The sequence below is a fragment of the Urocampus carinirostris genome, chromosome 10 (genome assembly GCF_059441175.1).
Source record: "Urocampus carinirostris isolate Australia breed hairy pipefish chromosome 10, RoL_Ucar_1.0, whole genome shotgun sequence".
In the NCBI taxonomy this organism is placed as follows: domain Eukaryota; kingdom Metazoa; phylum Chordata; class Actinopteri; order Syngnathiformes; family Syngnathidae; genus Urocampus; species Urocampus carinirostris.
In genome coordinates, this window is record NC_142358.1 from 9,700,738 (window position 1) to 9,723,778 (window position 23,041).

The 23,041-nt window shown below is 39.1% G+C and overlaps 1 protein-coding gene across 1 annotated transcript in view; it reads left to right on the forward strand.

The window, feature by feature from the left end:
• gucy1a2 (guanylate cyclase 1, soluble, alpha 2) overlaps nucleotides 1-20,509 on the forward strand; it is a 53,863-nt gene extending 33,354 nt beyond the window's left edge. The window contains exons 5-9 of the mRNA XM_088345211.1: nucleotides 235-447; nucleotides 3,592-3,864; nucleotides 7,124-7,267; nucleotides 14,588-14,742; nucleotides 15,472-20,509. Coding sequence (XP_088201337.1) covers nucleotides 235-447; nucleotides 3,592-3,864; nucleotides 7,124-7,267; nucleotides 14,588-14,742; nucleotides 15,472-15,691 — 1,005 coding nt within the window. The 3' untranslated portion in view covers nucleotides 15,692-20,509. The remainder of the gene's footprint in view (nucleotides 1-234; nucleotides 448-3,591; nucleotides 3,865-7,123; nucleotides 7,268-14,587; nucleotides 14,743-15,471) is intronic.
• The last annotated feature ends 2,532 nt before the right edge of the window (nucleotides 20,510-23,041 follow it).

The window sequence follows — 23,041 nt, forward strand, 5'->3', positions numbered from 1 at the left end:
ACTTAAGAACAGTATGGTTGTATATACTTTGTAGCTGATAGCTTCCTTCTGTGGTCAAATAAGCATTTCTATATTTCGTCTATTCGATTTTCCCAAATATCTACATAATTAAGCTATTCAAGCCTATAATTCTTGCTAATGGATGTGCAAAAATGAATTTCATATTGCGCATTTGTGCAAAATTACTTAGAGAGCTTTAACTTAATTTTGATTTGCATGTCAATTCATTGCTAGGTGATAGAGCTCAAGGGTCAGATGATCCACGTGCCGGAGTCGTGCTCCCTGATGTTCCTGGGCTCGCCACGCGTGGACAAACTGGAGGAATTGATGGGGCGTGGCCTCCATCTTTCAGACATCCCCATTCACGATGCCACGCGGGACGTCATCCTAGTGGGGGAGCAGGCCAAAGCTCAGGATGGCCTCAAAAAGCGAATGGACAAACTTAAGGTACAATTGTTATGCAGGAAAGTAGAAAATACAATTTCAAATTATTCCAAATTATTGTAGGCTACACTTAAAGCAATCACTGTCATGAAACATTAATTCGGAGGTCAGGAAATATTCAAAGGGACACTGTGTAATATGTCGCTGTATTGGGTAGTGCTCCAACATGGTACTCCCTGGCAGCAGGTAGCCCCCGAAGAACACCTTAATAGCCTGCGGAATGGTTTTGAAAATAGCTCACTTTGTGATGGGTCACGGTGATTATCCAAAACAGTTGATGTTTAACTGGCGTGATATTGTAGTGGTTGATTGTGCCTTTTTTTTTTTTCATTTACAACATTTACAACCTAGTATGAACAACATTATAACAAGACAGCTTATCATTTTAGAAATGCATGAAATAATAAGTAGATGTCAGAACCCAGAATGGAATCTTGGACTCAAATGCGTACAGTTGAAAGGAATCTTTATTGACTAGTTGACAGAGCTGGCTTAGGTAGCCGGCGGACGTCGGTCGCTAGCAGCGTTGGGTGGAACGGCAGTTCCGTGACAGGTAAGCAGAATCAATCTTAGCGGACAGGTCGATGGCCAGGGCAGGAGAGAAGGTCGTAACGCGGGGCAGAAAACAGGTCGGAACCGAAGGCAGGAATCAAAACAGAGAGTAGTCTTTAGTACTTGATAATCTGGCAAAAAACACACAGGAACACAGAGGTACGTTCGGACAAACTGGTCTGGGCGCTGACCGCATAAGAACAAAACGTCAGCCAATCAGGGAGCTCGCCCCAGCGCGCCACACGACTGCTGCAGGTGTCTTCACTTCGGCAATCGTGACAGTAGACCAAAAATGATTTTAGAGGTATGTTTATTTTTTTTACATGAAAGATACATTTTATATTACTAGATTTAAATAGAGATTATTCTTTACACGATTTTTTAATAAACCATTGGGGGACAATTTAAAGATAAACAAACACAAACAGGTTAGCACATTCACCTTACACACAAAAGAAAGGTTCCCGGTCTGATACTGGGTGGAAACATTTCTTGGCTTGGAGAGGGATGGGCCGCTAGGCTGTATTTGCCTTAGACACACCACAGGAAATAGTGCCCCTATAACTCTAGTGGTTAAGGATTCCAACACCACACTACACACAAAACACACCCACAATATACATGTGTATATATGTCCCTGTGTGCCCTGCGACTGGCTGGCAAACAATTCAGGGTGTCCCCTGCCCACTGCCCAAAGACAGCTGGGATGGGCTCCAGCACCCCTGCGACCCTACTGAGGATAAGCTGTGTAGATAATGGATGGATGGATGGATATATAGAGAGAGAAAATTTTTGATCATTTCAGGCATACATAAAGACTGCAAAATCATCAATTGCTCTAACATTTGCAATTGAAATTCTAAAACACAATACTTAATGGTTTATTTCCATTTATTTTAGAATAAGCCACACAAAAGCAAATACAATCGTGTTATATTTATTGTAAAAACAAATAATGTAAATGACTCTGCTAAGGACTAATAAAAATACAAATACATTTCAGCTGTGATATTGAATAAAAATTAATAAATGAATAAACTTGTGGCGCCCCTTGCTTAAAAATGCATGATGGCTTTCCTTTAACAGACTAAACACACATCGTTTTGCAGTGATCTGCTCATGCCTCTTTTTCAGCAACTACGGCAAATATATTGCATCTCCTCCAGTAATGAGTAAAATTTAACATTGGCAGGCTGACTGGATTGAGCCATGCTCCTGGGACTCGCTCCCCTAATTTGCTTTCATAGCATCCGTGAGCAAGGTGTCGGGTCCTGACCCAATCTGTGCATCCGCTCGATGCTTCATCCTCTCTGGCCGCTGCTGCTCCTCTCCTGGGACACGTTCATAAACAGACATGTTTTGTTAGAGAGGCCTGGAAGATAGTGGTAGCGCACTACATTAGACTGACTCAGAAGAGCACGCCCACGCGCAAACCAAAATCGTGCAGACACATACTAGGTCAGGGAGGGCCAAACTATGGCCCCGGGGACTGCATACAAATCACATCGGATTTCAAATCAGATTTTTTTTTGCAAAGCACTTTTCAGCCAATGAATTGCCACTCAACATGCTGTATTAAACATTGAGCTAGATTCCCCCAGAGGGCGCCAACAAGGTGTGGAACAGGACACACCTATGCCCAAGAATATATATTGATTGCTTGGACAGTACACTGAGTCGGTTCTTGTCTTTCCTGTCTTCATTTATCATGTCCAGTTTGGTCCTTGTTTCTGGTTTGGATATTATCAGGTTTGATTTTGTTTGGATGCGTTTGTTTGTTTTGTGACCCCTTCTTTGTTTGTTACCTTGATCCTGGTTTTGTTATTGAATGCCATCCTTATTTTGAGCTCCCCCTTCCTCACTTCCTGCTTTTCTTCACTTGGGTCCAGCCAAAAACCACACACACACACACACACACACACACACACACACACACACACACACACACACACACACACACACACACACACACACACACACACACACACACACACACACACACACACACACACACACACACACACACACACACACACACACACACAGAGGTTAAATTACAATAAAAACAAAATGAAAAGTCCTTGAGGACCTGATATTCTGTGTCTGAAGTGAATGCTGCTTCACTATGGCTTCTGGTCTTCACACGAGAAACCATTAACAAACTGCTGCCAGTAGACCTTAGGGACCGTGATGGATGATATAATAAAAGCAAATCAGATAGATAAAATTGCTCAAGACCTTTAAGACATTTCAAATCGAGTAAAGCACCTTAAAACCGATCCTAAGACTCACGGGAGTCGTTGCAGCAATTTTAAAACTGGTGTAATGTGATCATTAGGGATTTTCATCCAGCTCCCCAAACGGAAATTTTAAAAATGAGTGTATAGAATGTATAGAAAAAGGTATCAGGACTGGGCAGAGAGCAGCAAATGATTTTTTTGGGGCTGTATTGATTACTCGATGTGTTTTTTCTATCCAATTCTGTGTCCAAGTATAAGTGTTTAATCTTGTTGCACACAATGTATTACTTTGATGTTATCAATGACAAAAAGCAAAAAGACAATCCAAATCATTTATTTTCCTCCTTGTTCTTAGGCTACGTTAGAGCGCACTCACCAGGCTTTGGAGGAGGAAAAGAGACGAACGGTGGACCTATTGTATTCCATCTTTCCTGGCGACGTGGCACAGAAACTATGGCAGGGTCAACATGTGCCGGCCCGCAAGTTTGATGACGTCACCATGCTGTTCTCCGACATTGTTGGCTTCACTGCCGTGTGCGCGCAGTGCACACCTATGCAGGTCATCTCTATGCTCAACGAGCTCTACACTCGCTTCGACTACCAGTGTGGCATTCTCGACGTTTATAAAGTGAGTAGACCGGAAACAAAGCACGGACATCTATAAATAATGTGTTTGTTTGAGCAATCCATACCGAACTGCAGTCTCTCTTACGCATAATCAATGCATTGCAGGCAAACAGATTGACATGGCAACCCGCAATCAAACAATTAAGTGTGAGGGCTTCAGAACCAGTCTTGTGTTTATATTTGCTTTATACGCAGCAGAAAAACAGTCGTAGTTAAACATCACACCTCTATCTTGGTCGTTTGAGACTCTGAAGGAACAGTTCCTATACTATAGGAAAAGTAGATCTTGATGATGAAGTAAAATTACATGCTGCTAGACTCTTTAAGGCGTGTTTCTCAAAACTATACACTGCTTTGAACTTTGGCTGTAGTGTCGATATGACACCCAGGTAAATGACCGAAGAAGCACCGTGACCACAGGGCATGTGTTATTATAGCTTTAATTCCCTTTCCTGGATGGTGAACACTGCAACAATGCAACACAATGCATTGACAATGTGCCAATATGTTTGCAAAAATATAGTGCGTAAACTTTACATATTATTACAAAATATAGTTATAGAACATCAAAGAAACACTCATAAAAACATATGAATTTGGCTTTGACATGCAACAGTCCTGTCAGTCACTGCATAAGACCACTGTTGATAACCCAATCGCGGAACTGGAAGTGACACCCAAAACCCCAAAAGTAGTATTATTTTGCAATATTTTTTAACTTAAATTTCAAATAAATGCTAAACATTTATATAGAACACTTATTGGTGAACTTACACCTGTTTTTGCCTTGTACTATGAATAATGACCTGTGTTTCATGTTGACGACGTTTCAAGTCACATTTATTTATATAGCCCTTAATCACAAAAATGTCAAAAAAGAATGCACAGGATTACAATTACAAAATTACACAATTACCTGATCTTAAACCAGCATGCGGGCAAGGAACAACTCAAAAACCTCAGCGTGAGGAAAAAAGAGAAACCTTGAGAAAGGACCTCACATGTGGTAATCCCCCCTTCCAGGATTGACCAGGGTGAATTACCATTATCAATACTGTACACAGAATAGTAAACACTAAGTAAGATGTTGAAGATGTCCGGAAAGAGCATGACACCAACGACGCCCCCAGCCTGTAAACTAGTCCAGAAAGTCTATGACGTCCACGACGCTGCTTCCCATCTCTGCCAGCTGGTAAAAGCAGGGGTTGACATGCTGCAGGTCAGACGCTGGTCCGCTGACTCATCTTTTTTTTTTTTTTTTATTATATAGATATTTATAGTATGTACAAACAAACATGTCAAAAGTCAGCAGGAGACAGCACCAAGTGAATAAGCAAAACCCCCCCAACGAAAGTGACGACAGATCCTGGTCTGTGTGTGTGTGAGTGAACTTTTACATTTTCTTGAAAAAAAAAAAAAAAAAAAAAGACATTGCAGATGTCTAGGAAAGATGTCACCTGCATTGAGACACGTGCGCAAAGACGAAATTCAAGTTAGTAATCCTTATCAAGACATTAAAACGGGAACTGCAAATTGAGACAACCAACTAAATATCCTGCACCTATTAGAGTGAGACCGGGTGGCCACCGTCCAAATACATTCGGAATGTTCATTCTTTCGGCAAATGAAGGGGACGAGTCAGGAGATCATATCCAGTCTTGAAAAGCAAGACCGGTCCCTCCCGACATTCTCATACTCTGAATAAATCAGAAGGCCGAAGGTCGGGCTTCTGTCCTGCACTTGAACATAGCCACCGAACGAAAAGCAATGCGCTCAAAAAGCTCAAATGCTAACGAGAGAATAACAGCTTCCATTGGACGGAGCATCTCAAATACAGTGACCTCAAGCAAACCACAAGAAACAAAAGTGGGATCAAAAGAATTACGATGGACAAACATGGTTTGTAACTGATAGAAACAATATTTACGAGGACTTCTTGGGTTTAGGTCAACAGTCTCAAAACTTAATTGAGTTTGGGGCCGCTGAAGCTAGGGTCCGGGTGAGTTTGGGGCAAATTGGGTTGTACCGTAGAAAAAGCGCCGTTAAAAATAATTTGCTGTTGTTAAAGAGAGTGTTCGCCCACTAGAAGTCGCTGTAAGGTGTAGTGCGACCAAAAATGAGTCCAAGGAGGACTACAAAGAACCCATTTTCTTTCGCTTTTTATTCAGCCTTTCACAAAGTAAGACTAAAATAAAGGGAAAAAAATATGTTTTTTGCAGGAATAACAAATAGGGTAGAAGAAATAAGGAAAAACGGGAATAAAAAGAAAATTAAGGGAAAGAAAGCAAAAGGAATTGGAGATAAAGGAAAATTGAAAAAAATTGAAATTTTTTCTCTCTTTATTTTTCACTTTTCTTGAGTTTTATTTTTGTCTTAATTTTTCTTTTTTAAATGTTCTCTTTTATCCCGTCCTATTTTTCTTCATTTGTTTTTTTCCTTCTTTTTAAAAGTAATAGTAATTTTTATTATTTATTTGATTTTTTATCTATTAATTTTGATTAATTTAAAAGTGCATTTTTGTCACATTGAGTCTCCGTATATTGTATTCTTCCGTTGAGCTTTTAGAGCTCGTTTTCAGTTGCACGACAGAATACAGCGACATCTCAAATCATCTTTCTCCTTCGTATCAGCCAGGGAAGCGTCGGACGTTTGTGTATTGCAACATCCATTGCAGCCTGGTCATTCTAGAAGGGGGATTACCTCATGTGTGGTCCCTTCTCAAGGTTTCGTCATTTACCTCATACTGAGGTTTTGAGTTTTTCCCTGCCCTCATGTAGGTTTTAGATCAGAGGATTGTGTAGCAATTAGTCTGTAGTCTGTAGTAGTCTGTGGTCTGTGCAGCCCTTTGATACTTTTTGTGATTGAGGGCTATAAAAATAAACATGACTTGACATAAACGGTGTAAATTTTTTTTTACAGATAAACACAGTTACTCTCCAAATAATCTTAACTCACAAACTATGAAATAATAACTGTTTTCCCTCTGGTTTCGAGGTTCACCTTTCGTCGCATGTACTCTTCAATCTGTTTAATCCAAACTTGTTTGACCTGAATGCATCATAGGTTGGCAGTTTTCCATATAAGGAGTTACTTGTTTTTCACATTTATGTGCAGCGCAATTGTTTAAAAATGTCATTTAAAGAACTGTCAAGAATGTGATTAAAGAAATGCTCGTTTTTGTCAATGTTTTTCTTCAAATTAAAGCCAGAATTCATTTGGAAAACCAGTACATGTAAATAAACCTTTCATTCTCCCTCCAGATAGAGACCATCGGTGATGCCTATTGTGTGGCAGGAGGTCTACACAAAAAGGTGGACAGTCATGCTAAGCCCATTGCGCTCATGGCCCTAAAGATGATGGAACTTTCTGAAGAAGTGCTCACGCCTGATGGAAAGCCTATTAAGGTGAAATTGCCATTACATAATCTTTTACTATTTCACATTAAATTAACACGTTTTACCAAACTTTAGTATGGGAAAAGTCAATCAATAGAATTTCCCAACAATAATATATTGTATGAGTCTCATTGAATAATATTGTGTAGACTGTTTTTATCCATCTCAGGGAGGTTGCCATTTTGCTTCTAGCTGTCAGTAAATGATGTAGCGAAGGGACGAGTTTAACCGTTTTAGAAATACAATTAGAATTGTCTTTATTGTCATTGATAACAATGTATTGAACATTGTTTTCAACGAGATTAGAACCAAAACTCTAGGATAAACACATAATAAATACTTAAAAGAGAAAAATAATAGTATTGCTATTTAAGATTTGCGCTTGAATTAGTCAGTTAGTTAAGCTGTGACATCTAATGATTGTTACGATTGTTTCCAACCTGACTCTACTGTTGGTGGTTTATTCATTAACCTAAAAAAATGACGAAATCAGATTTAGAGCAGGCTGCTGTATGCCATGTTTTTGTACGTAGACGGAATGTTATTCAGTAGAGGTTCATTATGTAATCCTGTTTTCATTCGGTATTGAGCCGGAAAGATGTTCTTGAATGTGTGTCACTTTGGGAATGTTTGTCCAAAAGACAACCTGGCCTACATTGCGTCCAGCAGTATTGGGCGTGATTACTGAAAAACAGTAATCCATTACAGTTACATCATTATAAAGTAATTCTGTTAACCCCAAGATTACTGAAACCCAAAATAAGTTTGGTAATCTGAAAGGGTCTGTCTCGTTACTAATTACCGTATATACTTTGCGTATATGCTTTTAAATAAAAAGAAAAAATACAGTACGTGGGAAGAAAACATGTACACCAACCTGTGAAAGCACTGAACCCTTCATATTTTTCCGCTTGTGCAATCTTCAGCGCTTGCAAATGAACACTTAGCTGAGTCACTCCATATCCATTTTGTCTCTGAACTTTAAACCACTTGAAGATCTATTTCTCCAATTCTGGTTACTGTCCAAAGCGTTTTATTTTTCCTCCACGCATGGTGTGTTGAAAAAAATAATTTAACGAATAAAAACACCAGAATTCAGCGCACTTTTCCTGTAAATTCTGTGCTCACGTTTTCCCCATGCTTTTTTGCCCCTGTATAAGCCACGCCCGTCCCCAGGTGCTGCCTAACATTTGGTCCTGGTGACACACAACCAAATATGCGCATACAAGCTGTCTCACCGATATAAGTACGCCCACCCTCCGTTCATTTTTATAGCGGATGAGGGTTGTATGTGGCATTTTGAACGAAGCAGGTGTATTAAAAGATTTTACAAACACCATTTTTTTTCAATTAGGCATAGAACGTGTCGTGTTCCTCCCCACAATTATGCAAATATGTTGCAAAATATTCCTTGCGTCGAGGACTCGAGAAATATAGTTTTAAGGTAGACCCATCTGGCCAGTTTGCAGTAGAGCTGTGACATCATTGAAGAAACACAGCACTTTCAAAATGGGGAATCCTATTAACACAACAAGTGAGGCCAGTTCCGAAACAGGCAATGATTGTAGTTAATTGTAGTTGCATAGCGCTCACTTCTGCCTGGAGGAATCGAACGTTTGCCTACCGTGCCGCTGGGGACCTTGTTGGAGTTGCGTGCTTCGCACTCCAAAGGCTGCATGGTATTTTTTTGCCTGCCGCTGTTATAGTGTGCGTTCCTTTTTTTCTGCGTTTTATGTAGACAGTTGTGGCTCTTTGTGTTTAAGGCTGCATGTGCCGCGGCAACACAAATTTGTCCGGCTAGCTCTCCGTTAGAGTCGGGGCTGCCGAGGGCCTTCCTGTTTTGTTTGCTGCCGGTTGGCGCACGTTGGCTTCCCACCTTGTGTTGTTTGGCCGGCTTGCTTAGCGTTATTGATATTGTGTTAGAGTACTAAGTCGTTCCACGAACGCATTCCTTTGTAATGCATTAGTCCTAACACTGGCGACCAGAAAGACTGACCATTTTCATTTTTCAAACTCCCTTTTTTAACCAACTACCATACAGCCTTCAAGGTAAAACACAAAATATAGAAAAATCCACAATTGTTTTGAATTGCTGTGTTTTGAGACACTGTCTTGCCGACAGAACGATGACATTCTTGTCTGATACATTTTGTATGAGGCAACAAAGAAATATACAAAATACTACAATATTGCAAAAAAGTGAAACAGCCATACCCTCTTCATGATGCATTTATTTGTTTTGATTGGGGGTTGGGCAAACTTTGAGTCGCTGGGCGTATTGAGTTGACTAAAATGGAAAAAAAGATTGATTTCATACAGAGGTCCATCATTTTTTTTCCAATAAATATACAGTACTAGAAGACTTGTCCATGTTATATTTAATCTATAATTTATTTTAAAATAGTCCATTTTATCAAATTGGTTTTGAAATACTCCAAGCAAATAAAGACATTTGCCCCATTTTGCTCATTCTGAGGTTTAGAGTTTTTCCTTGCCCTCATGTAGGTTTTAGATCAAGGGATGGTGTAATAATAGTCTGTGTTTTGCAATAATCTGTGGTCTGTACAGCCCTTTGAAACTTCTTGTGATTAAGGGCTATACAAATAAACATGACTTGATTTGACTTGTTAAGGTGATACATTTGATATTATGCAGTTTATTTGCTGCTCACATAAACAAGGACTAACGGGATCAGAGACAGTTTTTTCCAAAGGGACTACATCGTCCTAAATAACGACTTAAAACTGTGAAAAATATATTTTATGACTTATTTGGTAATTTTTGTTACTGCTAAATGTCTTGCTACTTTTTAATTGCATTATTGTTACGAAGCAATATTTTTCCTTTCCATTAATACAACTTAGACCAACTTCTAGTCAAGTCAAATTTATTTGTATTGCTCCTAAGATGTCTCAAAGGACTGCACAGGATTAGAATTACACCATCCCCTGATCCTTTTAGCACTACATTGTGAATATTTTTGCCTATTCATCCTGACAGTCTCATATTTGTTTTTAAAGGTTTTATTATGTGTTTTGCATGGATGTGCTGATCGTTTTGCACTTATCTTTTCACTATGTTTTTATCAATGACAATAAAGCCTACAGACGCTGCCTTACTCACGAACGAGATAGGTTCCGGACGATTGTTCGTATGTTGAATTTGTTCATCAGTTGATTCAGTGCTGTATTTTGTATAGAATGTATGTTTAAGGTTTGGGAACAATGATCTAGGATTCTTATGTGGTAGCGGCCTACATGAAGGGAGACTGGGGACAAAAGTGGTACCAAAGCAAAATAGTTTTCCCTTACCATATTGTCACACTCATAGTCAGGTAAAATGCCTGCATCAATAGATATATTGTCAAGATTATGGAGTTAAAATGCTGTATGATTTTTTATCTGCAATATGATTGGTTAAACTGTGAAGCCTTAATGGAAAGCTGATTTAGGAAAAAAAAAACCTCCCAATTTGGCCCAAAATCGTGAGGTATGCAATTATGTTTTTAGTGTGACCAAAACTTATCATTATGTTTTTAACATTTTGGTTTGCCAAGCCGGATTAAAAAGGCTGGATGTGGACCGGGGACTGGAGTTTCCCCGCCCCTGTTCAAATGGAATTCCATTTGAAGAAGTGTGAAATGTATCAAAACAACTGCTAAACTGTCTGTGAGAGAAACGGCAACGTAATTGCCGATTAACAGATGGCACAGAGATTCTCTGTGCTTTGCATTTGCCTCAAAATAGAAAAGCCTTGCCAACCGTTTTTGGACTGCACTGCTAGTGCTTTGGCCTGCTTCTCTTGCTGTCTGTCTCTCTACTAGGAGTAGGCGATACTGGGAGTTTTAGTATCGATCCGATCCAAGTAAATACATGGTAGTAATGATTGGTACCAATACAGTAGTGATACTTTTTGATTGGAAATGTCATGATCATTGATTAATTGAACCCACTGCCTTAAGTTTGTTTTTATTGTCGATAAACACATCACAAAGATTTTCGGCACTAAAAATGTTTCATTTTGTATTAATTTACTACAATACAAACTTTAACAGTAGAAACAATAGAGATATTTCTATTACAACTGTTTCAGAACAAGAGCCAAGAGAGTCATATTAAAAGGCAGCAATGTAGCTAATATGTAAATATAAAAATATACCTTGCATTGCACAATATTTTGAAAACAATATTAATTTCAAAATATTGATATCAAAATACAATCCACAGGTAGTGTTCCCTTCAACCTACCTTTACATGCAGTCTAATTATCAGTTCACTCCATGTTGGTCCAAAAGAGGTGTTATGAGAAAAGCACTTGATAAATGCTGCTCAGTGAGAGCACTCAACTCCAGGCACTGTTGGACTGTTATGAAAACTACCATAAGAGGCTGGAAAAAACTGGAGTGATGGAGAGACTCTGATAGAGATTGGGAAGGAAGTTTACAGTATCTAGAGAAAAAAAGAGGCCTTATATCTGATTAAAACCTAAAGTCCTTAAAATAATTTTATAGGTTGGCATATATTCCAAATTCCAGACTACAAGCCACTACTTTTTTGCAACATTTTAAACACTCCGGCTTATGTATTTTTTTGGTGGCAGCAGCGAGGAAAACGGCGAGCTGCCCTTTTCCACAACACATGCGCTTTTAATGTACAAAGCACCGCGATGACGTCTGCAAACATTTATGACACTCTTGAAAGAAACTGGTCCATGCTTTTTGTCAAGGTCAAACCTTGGGATTGTAAAAAAGTAAAGAAAGAAAACCACTTTGAGTCAGGTATTAGGTTTTTGATAGCCCTTTCATCAGAGGCGCGTCCCGCCGAAATCTGCTTCCAAGATCGGCTTAAAGAGAAATCACACACAGCCAATAACTACAGGCTTGTTTGTGAAAAACACAGGCGTAATACAACACATCTGATTGGCTTAAACAAGATCACATTAATACATGAAACAATTTTAATTGGCCTAAACAAATCACATAAATAAATTGAATCATATAAAGCTGTTCACTAGAGGGTGTGCGAGCAAAATGAATGAACAGTAAGGAAAGTGAATACTTTGTAACATAAAAGTACAGTAAGTCAACATTGTGAAGTCAAGGGAGTGTAGAAGGGAGGCAAATTTGTGACCGTACTTTCTGACACTAAAGCGAAGGACATCTTGATTAGTAGTTAGTGGGCCCCAAGAGGATACAATTGTAAGAATACAAGCAGCACCTGGATATAATCTTTGACATTATTAAGGTACTTTTGAGTAGCAAATGTGTGGTTGTTTTTGTAATCTCCATCTTGAATGGTCACGTGATCTGAAAACAGGTGACGTAAACAATCCAAAGCAGAACTATAAACGACATCAGGCGTCAGGTATGCGGGCAAGTAGTTCATTTTTATGGAAGTTTAAGCCTGCGGATTAAAATCCAGTGCGGCTCGTATAAAGAGAAAATTGAGTTTCATTCTCAAATTTGAGCATGCTGCTTTTAATCAGGTGGCCTTGGTTGTCAGGAATTTATTTAACATTTAATTATTTAATATTTTCATTGAGTTTCATCTGTGGAGATGCAGACTTCTACCACATCCCATTTTGCTTGCATTGTGACATGGTTGATTTCTCCCTCCATCTTCGTTGCCTCTTGGTCTACCTCGTACTGTCCTTTCTAGCTCACTACCCCTGTCCCCTGCAGTTGCCATGACTACCTTGCACTGTGCTGGCACGTGGACAGTAAGCGTGGGTTTCCACGGTGATGAGATGCTCGCTAGTAGATCAGATGGAATTCGCTGCAGCTTTCTCCCTCTCTTAACCATGTGTGAGTGAGTTTTCTCCTTTAAATGGAAAGGACAAAAATGGAGGATCATTTTGGCATCTCCATATTATTCAAGCAAAACCAGTTTTACAAATGTACACAAGGGTTGGGCAATAAATACAATTTAATTGATGACTGTCATTTTAAGACCATAAGCCGCGCCTGACTATAAGTCGCATGCGTCCACGTTGAGACACAGCAACACAAGTAACACAGCAATAAACACACAGCAACTAGGGGCGGGTAATACTGGGAATATTGGTATTGATCTGATCCAAGTAAATACAGTGTAGTATCGATGGATACTGATTTAATACCATACTTTTTGGGGGCTTGAAAAGGTCAGGATTATTAAATAATTAAGCCCCTCCCCCTTGAGTTAATTTGAAATTACGGTAAACACAGCTTGTAGATTTTAAGCACTAAAAATGTTGTATTTTTCAAATCAAAGAACTAAAATGTCACTATTTCTTTTATAACTGTTTTAGAACGAAAGTCGAAAGTGTCTTACCAAAAAAAGCTGCAACGTAACCAAAATACAAATAAAACAAAGTTAACATTAAAACTATACCCTCCATTGCTCAATATTTTAAAAAAATGAAGATAAAGTGGATATAGTGTGAAGAACACAATGTAAAAACCTTTAACATATGTGTATAAAAAAATCTATTTTAACAACAGTTTCAGAACAAAAGAGAGTAAAACTTGACAAAAATAGCAATATTCTATAGCAATATCCACTTGTCAATTAAAACACCTTCCGTTGCACAATATTTTGAAAATAAAGTCAGTGTAAACCAAATTGTATTGAGTTTAAAAGGTATAATGTGTGTGTAATCCTTCTGCCCACCAACAACATTTTTTAAATGAGAGTTAAAATGGGAAGACAGTATTGATCCCAAGACAACAGCATAAATCCAATCCACATACTCACTCAGTATTGATAATATCAATATTTGGATTAATCTGCCCACCCTTAGCTTCACCACACCACCTGTCTCACTTAATTTTTCTGCTTGAGTGCTGTTAGAAAAATGCATACATTAGCCGCACCTCTAGCAGTTTAGTAAACACTTGAAAAGAAGGGGAGAAGACATCATTGGATTTTGAACATGCAAGAATAAGAGGAAAGAGAGCCTAAACCTAGATAGGAAATTCCAACCTGTTTTAAAAGCATTCTGCTTATCCCTTTCATTTTGTTAAATCTCCCAGGTTACTAAAGCAGATCCACCCCTTAAGACTGTGGTGATCAAAGAAGAGCAACATGATTGAAAGATAGTTACAATGATGTATACAGTTCATATTAGGCAAGACAACAGTGAGATTGCATCCAATGCAATCTCCTTTGCACGTGTCCAATATTAAAAACAGAATGACCTTATCACTTGTAACCAATCCGGTGGAAATAGCCAATTACCCTGAGTAACACCAGACTAGGGTTCACAGACATTGTTTTAGAAATACTGCGTTTAGGTAAAGTAAAAGGCAGCAAATGGATCTATGAAAAATTTATTTTCTTTGTTTTTTAGCTGAGAATCGGCATCCACACAGGCTCAGTCCTGGCGGGCGTGGTCGGCGTTCAAATGCCAAGGTATTGCCTATTTGGGAACAACGTGACACTGGCCAGCAAGTTTGAATCAGGAAGTCATCCGAGGTGTATCAACGTCAGCCCTACAACCTACCAGTATGTTGCTTTTTTGGTCAGCTTATTACTGTTGATGTTGTCATTTTTTAATGTTATTTTTGAAGGGGCTCTAGAGCCTACTGTTGACTTGTACTTGAGTAATATTATTCTAAAGTAACAGTCTTTTTCTTGAGTAACACAGTTTGGCGCTGCGCGTACTTCAGCGCCGAAGTGCACACTGGATTTGAGGTACCTAGCCCGGAGTAAACCCGAAGCCGCGCCTACTTCACCTGAAGCGTGTACTTCAGCGTCGATGTACAGTTTCGGGTTTACTTTGGGCCTGGTCCCTCAAATCAAGTTAATCAGTCGGATTTGGGCTGATTCGGGCTTTTCTAATTGCGGGCCGGGGTAGGTCGGTCTGGATTTTTTAGGCCCTACTTGTGCATCAATAACGTTGTGAGGGACGGAAACAGAAAAATATTTTTTCTACTTTATTCTCAATTTCATGTACTTTATTGTCTGGTGTACTTATGTATAAGACATATATGAAAAATGACTTTTGGGTGTGCGTCTTATTATCCGATGAGGCTTATAGTGTGGAAAATATGGTTTTATATGTATATATATATATATATATATATATATATATATATATATATATATATAGATATATATATATATATATATATATATATATATATATATATATATATATATATATATAGATATATAGATATATGAACATGTTTCAAGTCAAAACTTAGACTTGTTGTGTTCTTCCTTCCCCAGGCTGCTCAAAGATGACCGAGCATTTTGTTTCGTCCCCCGTTCGCATATTGAGCTCCCTGAGAATTTCCCCAAAGAGATTCCAGGAACCTGTTACTTCCTGGAAGCGGGAACATCTCACAGCCACGCTTCACTGACCAGCTCTCGCTCTGCACCTCCAGCCTCTATGAGGAAAGTGTCCTACAGCATCGGGACCATGTTTCTAAGAGAAACAAGTTTGTAGGCCAAGGCAAGAAGGGAAAGAAACCCAACTGGACGCCCGTTAACACATTTGGATATGCAAATGACAACCTTGGCTCACAGATGTGGGATGGAATGAACATAACATATACAAATATATATTTCATTCCCAGATTATAAGAGGAAACCGAAGATGTTTAACCCGGAAGGGTCTTTACTGAGCCACTCATCACATCATGCTCTCCTCTGCAATCTTTCCTATCATACTACAAACATTTCCACAAAAACAGGACGTGGTGGTTCTCTGATTATTTGGATTTTTACCACAAACATGAAGCGAAGAGAGGGGCTGTTTACGACGGTTTGGATGAAGAAGACCATGAGTGAAGAACAACACACCTTTGTTTCGTCAAGTTGTGTCTTCATTTTACAGTGCTTTGCAGAAGTATTGGCTCCCCAATAACCTTTTGACATACTACTTTATTTCAGGCTTCAAAAATATAGATAAAAAGCACGCAATCTTATCTAAGAATCCACAACCTGGGAGACACAATCTCTAAAATAAACCAATTTTTGAAAACATTTTATATTGTGCTAAGAAATAGAACATTGAAAAGTAGGCTTTGCAAAAATATTGGACCCTTTTGAGTTAATACTTTAAACGCATCTTTTTTGTTGTGATGACAGCCGCAAGTTTTTAAGGGTATGTAAATACATTTTGCACATCTTCAAACAGAAATATTTGCCTACAAAACCGCTCAATTCCTTAAGGTTTGATGGTGATCCTTTGTGCAGATCTTTTCACAAAAGGTCTAGAGGTCTGTCATATTGTAAGTTTTAAACCATTCTATCGTAGATTTTTTCAGAGTAAGGCTTGGCTTGTGCACAGATTGTCCCACATCAGCTGGGTATGCCAGCAGGTAAACCAATATGTTCATGGGCCTCTTGGTTGCTTCTCTGATTAGATTTCTTTGGTTTGGAGTGGTCTTGGTAGGTTTGCCGTGGTTTTATGCTCACTCCATTTTGATATTATTTTTGCACAGTACTCTGGAGATGTTTTAACGTTGCGAAATCTTGTATCCCATTTCTACTTTGAACTTCACAACTTTATATCCTGGTGCATTCTTTGGTCCTTATAATGTCGTCTGTTCTCCAGGGTCTCCTATTACAGACCTTTTAGCCCATCGCAGAGTGAGCGAATTTAAACTGAGACTTAATGACACACAGTCGCAATGTTTGTCATTGTTAGTCAGTCAGGTTGACATTGGATCGTTTAGAAGTCATCAGGGAAGTCATCAGTTGTCTGAGCTAAAACAACAGAAGGACAATATATTTGCAACACCTACTTTTCAGTTTTTTTTCCATCGTAAAAAAAATGTAACACGTTGAAACAATTCGGTTCCACTCCACGATTGTGTCTCACAGGTTGTTAATTCTTAGAAAATATTTTCAATCTTTAAGCTTTATATTTGAAGCCTGAAATATGGCAAAAAGATCAAAACTCCCTGGGAGGCAAATACTTTCGTGACGCTCTGTATGAACATCAATGCGCATGGCGTCGACACCTCCCAATCCCGAGGAACAATTGGACAGGTGAAGAAAAGAAGCAACAGGATAGTTCATAAAAACATAAATTGAAGAAAAAAAGCCAAAAAACACTAGAACTAGAGCCCTTCTCTGCTTGCAACTCACAGCAAACTGCAATCGACAACAATCCAGCCGTTTCATCGAAAGTGACATGTTCTCAAGTGTCGGTTAAGAACTAGCGATTCTCAGCTCAGTGCCTTTTCTGCTCAAATCAGGACAAATAAAGAACAAGAAAAGAAACACAAAGGATGGATTCATTTCAGATCTGTACTCAACTTCATTACCCCTGACAGACCCCAGAGCAAGCCACGCAAACACTGGCAGTGATTTGAATCCTGGAACAGGGGGAAAAGGGCACCTTATACATTTCAAATACAGTAATCCCTCGTTTTTCGTGTGGGTTGCCTTCCAAATCAGTCTCGCGATAGTCTAAACCCGTAAAGTAAAAACATTTATTAGATATAAGTAAAACATAATATATACGACTGTAACAAAATAAGAACAACGGATCTACAAATAAAAACACAGAACACAGAATTGCTGTTGAATAAATGGTCCTTATTTTCATTATACAAAGTACAACAAAACTGGAAGGCTTCTCCTTTCAGTGCAGCATCGGCCCGCTACAGTTTAACTGTACGGGTGAGGTGTATCGACATTTCGTTCATTGTGCATGGTTACAAAGAATGACATTAAGTTAAGTAAAGTAAAGTAAAAATAAAACGTGATGTAAAGAGTGGCCAGCTAGTTGCACGCTAGCATTGGGGATATTCAGATTGAGCCAGGTCTCTGTGGTGATTAAAATACAAAAGTACCGAATGTAGCGGTTTCCCATGAGTTCCAGGTCATCCGTAGCATTGGTAATGGAATGGATCTGCTTTTAGTGAGATACAGGCTCAGAAGGGGTAGAGTGTGTGGGTTGTTACGTAGCCACAGCAGTGGCCGAATCTGTGGCCCCAATTTTACTTCCTCTCCTGATGCTGCCTCGGTCTCTTCCCAGACACAATAACAATCTACGAAGCACCCGTATGTGATAAGCATTTCTTTGCGCTCTTCTGGCTTTCCTCAGAGTCACATTAAATTGATACATTTATTTTCACTACAAAAACCGCTAAAATACTACATGTCGCCACGCATCGAAGATTGTTTTGTTTGGACACATTGACTTGTGCGCCCGCCCTGCTCTTTGACAGCATACACCAGCCTATCACAGTCGCACACAAAAGACAGTCACGTCCACTCAACCCTTGGAGACCCCCCCACCCCACATACACAAAAAGCCTTTGGTGACTTGCCACAGTGATAACATATCCTGTGTGTTGTCTGCTGATAAACAAAATGTGCAATAAAAATCTGCCAAATATCAAAACTGCAAAAAGTTAACCGTGATAGAGCGAGGGATTACTGTATTTTAATTTGAATTTATTCAATAACAGTTTAGATCAAACACACATCTAATCACAGCATGTGCAACGTAGCTCACGTTTGCAACAGTAGAGATTATTTTTCCTGCTACATACTTGAAATCTCAGGCCTTCCAAATGTGGCGGTGTAGCTTGCTTACAGATACTTCATTGAAATTATTTTAGATGGTCATCTTTTGTACATTTCTGATGAGATTATTAGGTGTTCTATGACTTGTAATTTTAATCAGTGTTGGGCACGTTACTGAATAACAGTAACTAGTTACTTCATTTAAAAAGTAATTTCGATTTCCGACACCAAAAAGTAGCATGTTATCATGAAAGGAACTATCCAGTATAAAAACACCAGATATTTTCGCATCCTAGCCTACATCTTAAAACTGCTTTAAAATAACCCCATGATAAAATAAACAGAATAAAAAATGTACACCAAACTGTGGAAGCAGTGATGCCTTCATATTTCCTGGCTTGTGAAACCATCAGAGCTTACAAACAAACACTTAGCCGAGACACTCCATATTCATTTTGTCTCTTTGCTTTAAACCAGTCGAAGATAACGTTCTCCATATCTGGGTACGGTCCTAAATGTTTTTTCCCCCCTGCATGGTGTATTTCAAAAACTATTTTACAAATAAAAAGTCGAAATTCATCACTGTTCTACCGTAAATTCTGTGCTCACGTTTGCCCCATTGATTTCCAGTTGGTTTGTTGTTCCTTTATAAGCCACACCTTCTACCCATGTGCTGCCCACCATTCCCTACTGGCGACACACAACTAAATATGCGCATATAATCTGACTCCCTTAATTCAGCATTTGATTTTATAATCGTAGATTAGTTTAGATGCAAGTATATACAAGAGGAAGATTATCTCCATGAGGATAAATTCAGCGTTCCAGCGTTCTGTTTAAGACGGTGCCACCATAACTGTATTCATCTGTACGTTGTAGGTAATAATAAACATGCCCACCCTCGATGGTTTTATGTGACAATGTAAGAGAAGTTGGAGTATTCAGCAATCAAACATTGTAGTTCACGATCTGTATTTACAAGAAAGCGGAAGAGAGTAACAGAATTTTAATTATAATGTGTTACAGTACTTGTCACAGAGAAGAGTTATTCAATTGCTGGAACGTGTTCCTTTGTAACACGTTAGTCCCAACACTGATTACAATATTTTTTTTAACATTTTTTTGAAATAGCTGACATTTTGCTTTAGGGATGTGCATCATTTTAAGGTCATTCAAGGTTGTTTTTAAAGACGAACAACACAGTGGCGTCTTTGAGAAGTCGAAGGACATCCATGGAGACGGGGTTGGGGACATTTTCAAGTATGTTTTGTTTTAGACATCTTAGGCTGTTTCTTTGAACTGCAGTAAATGGTTAATGTGGCGTAGAAGCACACAGGCAATAAAATATGTCTACTGTAGAATTTGGGTGGTTGGTATGATATGTTATTAAACAAAACATGTTTTTGTCAACGTTACAACGGAAAAAAAAACCAACAACTCCAAATTGATCACATTTGAAGTTGTTGTTAAATGAATGAGTAGATTTTATGAAAAATACAATAAAAGTTAAAGCACCTTTTTAAAATACATACACAAAAATGAACCCGATAGCATAATCGTAAAAGAGATATATGTTTAATTTCTACACTATTCCAGCAGAATAAAAAAAAAACAACAACTCCATTATCTTTTTGCGCCCTAATGTATATCGGTTTACATCTCAGTTGGTTGATGAACGTATTTACATTTGTATGATTATTGTTAATATTACTTTGTTTTGTACCAAGGCTGAACATGAAGTGTGTACCAGAAAACAGTTTTATTAAAGCTGTACGACGGATGAAGGGCGCATTTTCTTTTCTTTACACACTGTATGTAAATAAAACACTTAAGTGTGTTTAACAAAGAGTAGAATAATTCTGTTTTCTCCCCTGACCTCGAATGACAAGAACGTAGCAAAGCATTATGCTGCTCACAAAGTTCACACTACAGAATTTTGGAAAGCAAAATGATAGAAAATTTAATATAGAGGGTGGTCCAAAAGTCTTGGGCACATTTTGACATTAAGTATTTCGGAAACTATTAGGTATATAAAACTCCTCTGAGAAATTTAAAAAAGGTCAATTTTACATGGAATCTTCAAAGATGTTCCATTGGTCACACGATACTGACCAGCTCTCGCTCTGCAGATAGTCAAATTCTTGCCAAATGCTTTTAGTTTCTGAAAGGTAATCTAAAATTTTCAGATGTGCAAAAAGTGAGGAAATAGTAGTATGCATAAAACCAACGAATATTTTATCAGTGTATTCCAATTATTTTCCAAAATAATGCATTAAGGAGACAACATGCCTTTGTGATGAGCTGTGATGTCATCAGAGGAACACCAGCTCCCAAGAAAGCCAGTCACCATATTATTTTACATGTTAGCTACTCAAAAAAGTAATGAGTGTGTTAGGCGAAGTTTTGGCAGTTTTTGTAGAGAATGCCCAAGTGTTGCATCGCAGGTGGATGCAGTAAGAGTACAACAAAAGCCGAGCAGCCAAAAAGGGGCTAACTGGCAATTAAAAACCTCACCAACGGGGGGCTAACTTGATCTAGGGCTGCAGCCTCGGCGGAAAAATGCGAGACGGGGCGATCAAAAAAACATGCAGTGAGCGGCCAGGCTGACTGAGAAGTAACAGTTATGTTGATAAACGCGAAAACGGCTGGGAATAAACTAAGGGACATGGCAAAACCAGTGCTAATGCCAGGCTACCTGGTTAAACACAGTGAAAAGCAAACAAGCGACAATCGGGAGCAAACAAAACAGGAAAGCCCACCGCAGCCCTGACGTTAAGGGGGAGCTAGTCAGACAAAATTACACCAACCGCGACACACGCGGCATAAGACACAAACAAAAAGCCACAACAGCCTAGCTAAAAGGAGGCAAAGGCAAAAAGGATTGCACATTGTAACAGCAGCAGGTAAACTTACCTCACGCAGCTTTTGGAGTTCGAAGCATGCAACTCGGGCAAAACAGTCACAAAGCCCCCAGCGACAGGGTAGGGAAAGGCTCTTTTTTCCCCAAGCAGAAATTAGCTGTATGCAATCGTTTTTTTTACAACAAACGGCGTCTGTTTCTGAGTTGGCCACACATGTGTTAACGAGATTCACCATTTTGAAAGTGTTGCGTTCCTTCAATTACGTCACAGTTCTAAAGAATAGGAGCCAAACCTTGTCAACTTTGAGACTAAATTTCTCGAGTTCCCCCTGGCGCGTGAAATATTTTCCAACACATCTGCATAATTGTGGGGACGAACACTACACATTCTGTGCCTAATTTCAATAAGAATTGTGTCTTTTTGATTACCGTTAAAGGTATTCCCAAAAAGTTTATTTTTCAATCAAGAACAGAACGTGTAGTGTTCCTACCCACGATTATGCAAAAGTGTTACAAGTACGTTTTATGATTAATGTCTATACAAATAAATGTGACTTGAGTCGACAAAATATTTTCATGCGTCGGAGGAATTTTGTCTCATTTGGCCCTTCCGGCTTGTTTCCTGTAGATCTGTCAAGTCAAGTCAAGTCAAGTCATTTATTTTTGTATAGCCCTAAATCACGAAGAGTCTCAAAGGGCTTCACAGATTGTTACACTATATTACACAGACTATTGTCAACCGACAAGAGGAGTAGGTTATTCGTATGCAATAGAGTAGAGGTGAGTTTTAAGTTTAGATTTAAACATTTCCACTGAGGTTGCAGATCGGATCTCAGGGGGAAGAGCATTCCACAGCACCGGTGCCCGGATGGAGAACGCTCTCGAACCAGCAGAAGACTTCTTTGCTCTCGGGATCACCAGAAGACCGGCACTCTCAGATCGCAGGCTTCGGACCGGGACATAGCGGCAGATCAGATCTGAAAGATAAGAGGGAGCAAGTCCATGTATGATTTTGTACAGTACTAAGAGAACTTTGAAGTCACATCTTTGGCTAACTGGGAGCCAATGCAGGTTAGCCAAAATCGGTGTTATGTGATCGTACTTTTTTGTCCTAGTTAAAAGCCTCGCTGCGGCATTTTGTACTAGCTATCTGTGACATCATTGAAAGAACACAACACATTCAAAATGGTGAATCCAATTAACACAACATGTGAGACGATGCGTGAAACAGATAGCTATTGTGGTGAACAGCGATAGCATACTGCTCATTTCTGCTCAGAGGTAGGCGATTGTGGCTTTGCGTTTGTTTTTCACCGCGGTTGGTATAATTTTGTCCAGCTAGCTCCGTGTTAGCATCAGAGCTGCTGACGGCTTTTCTGTTTTGTGAGCAGCCGGTTGGCACTCGTTGGCTGCTCACCGTGGGTTGTGAAGCCAGCTAGTCTTGTGTTAGCG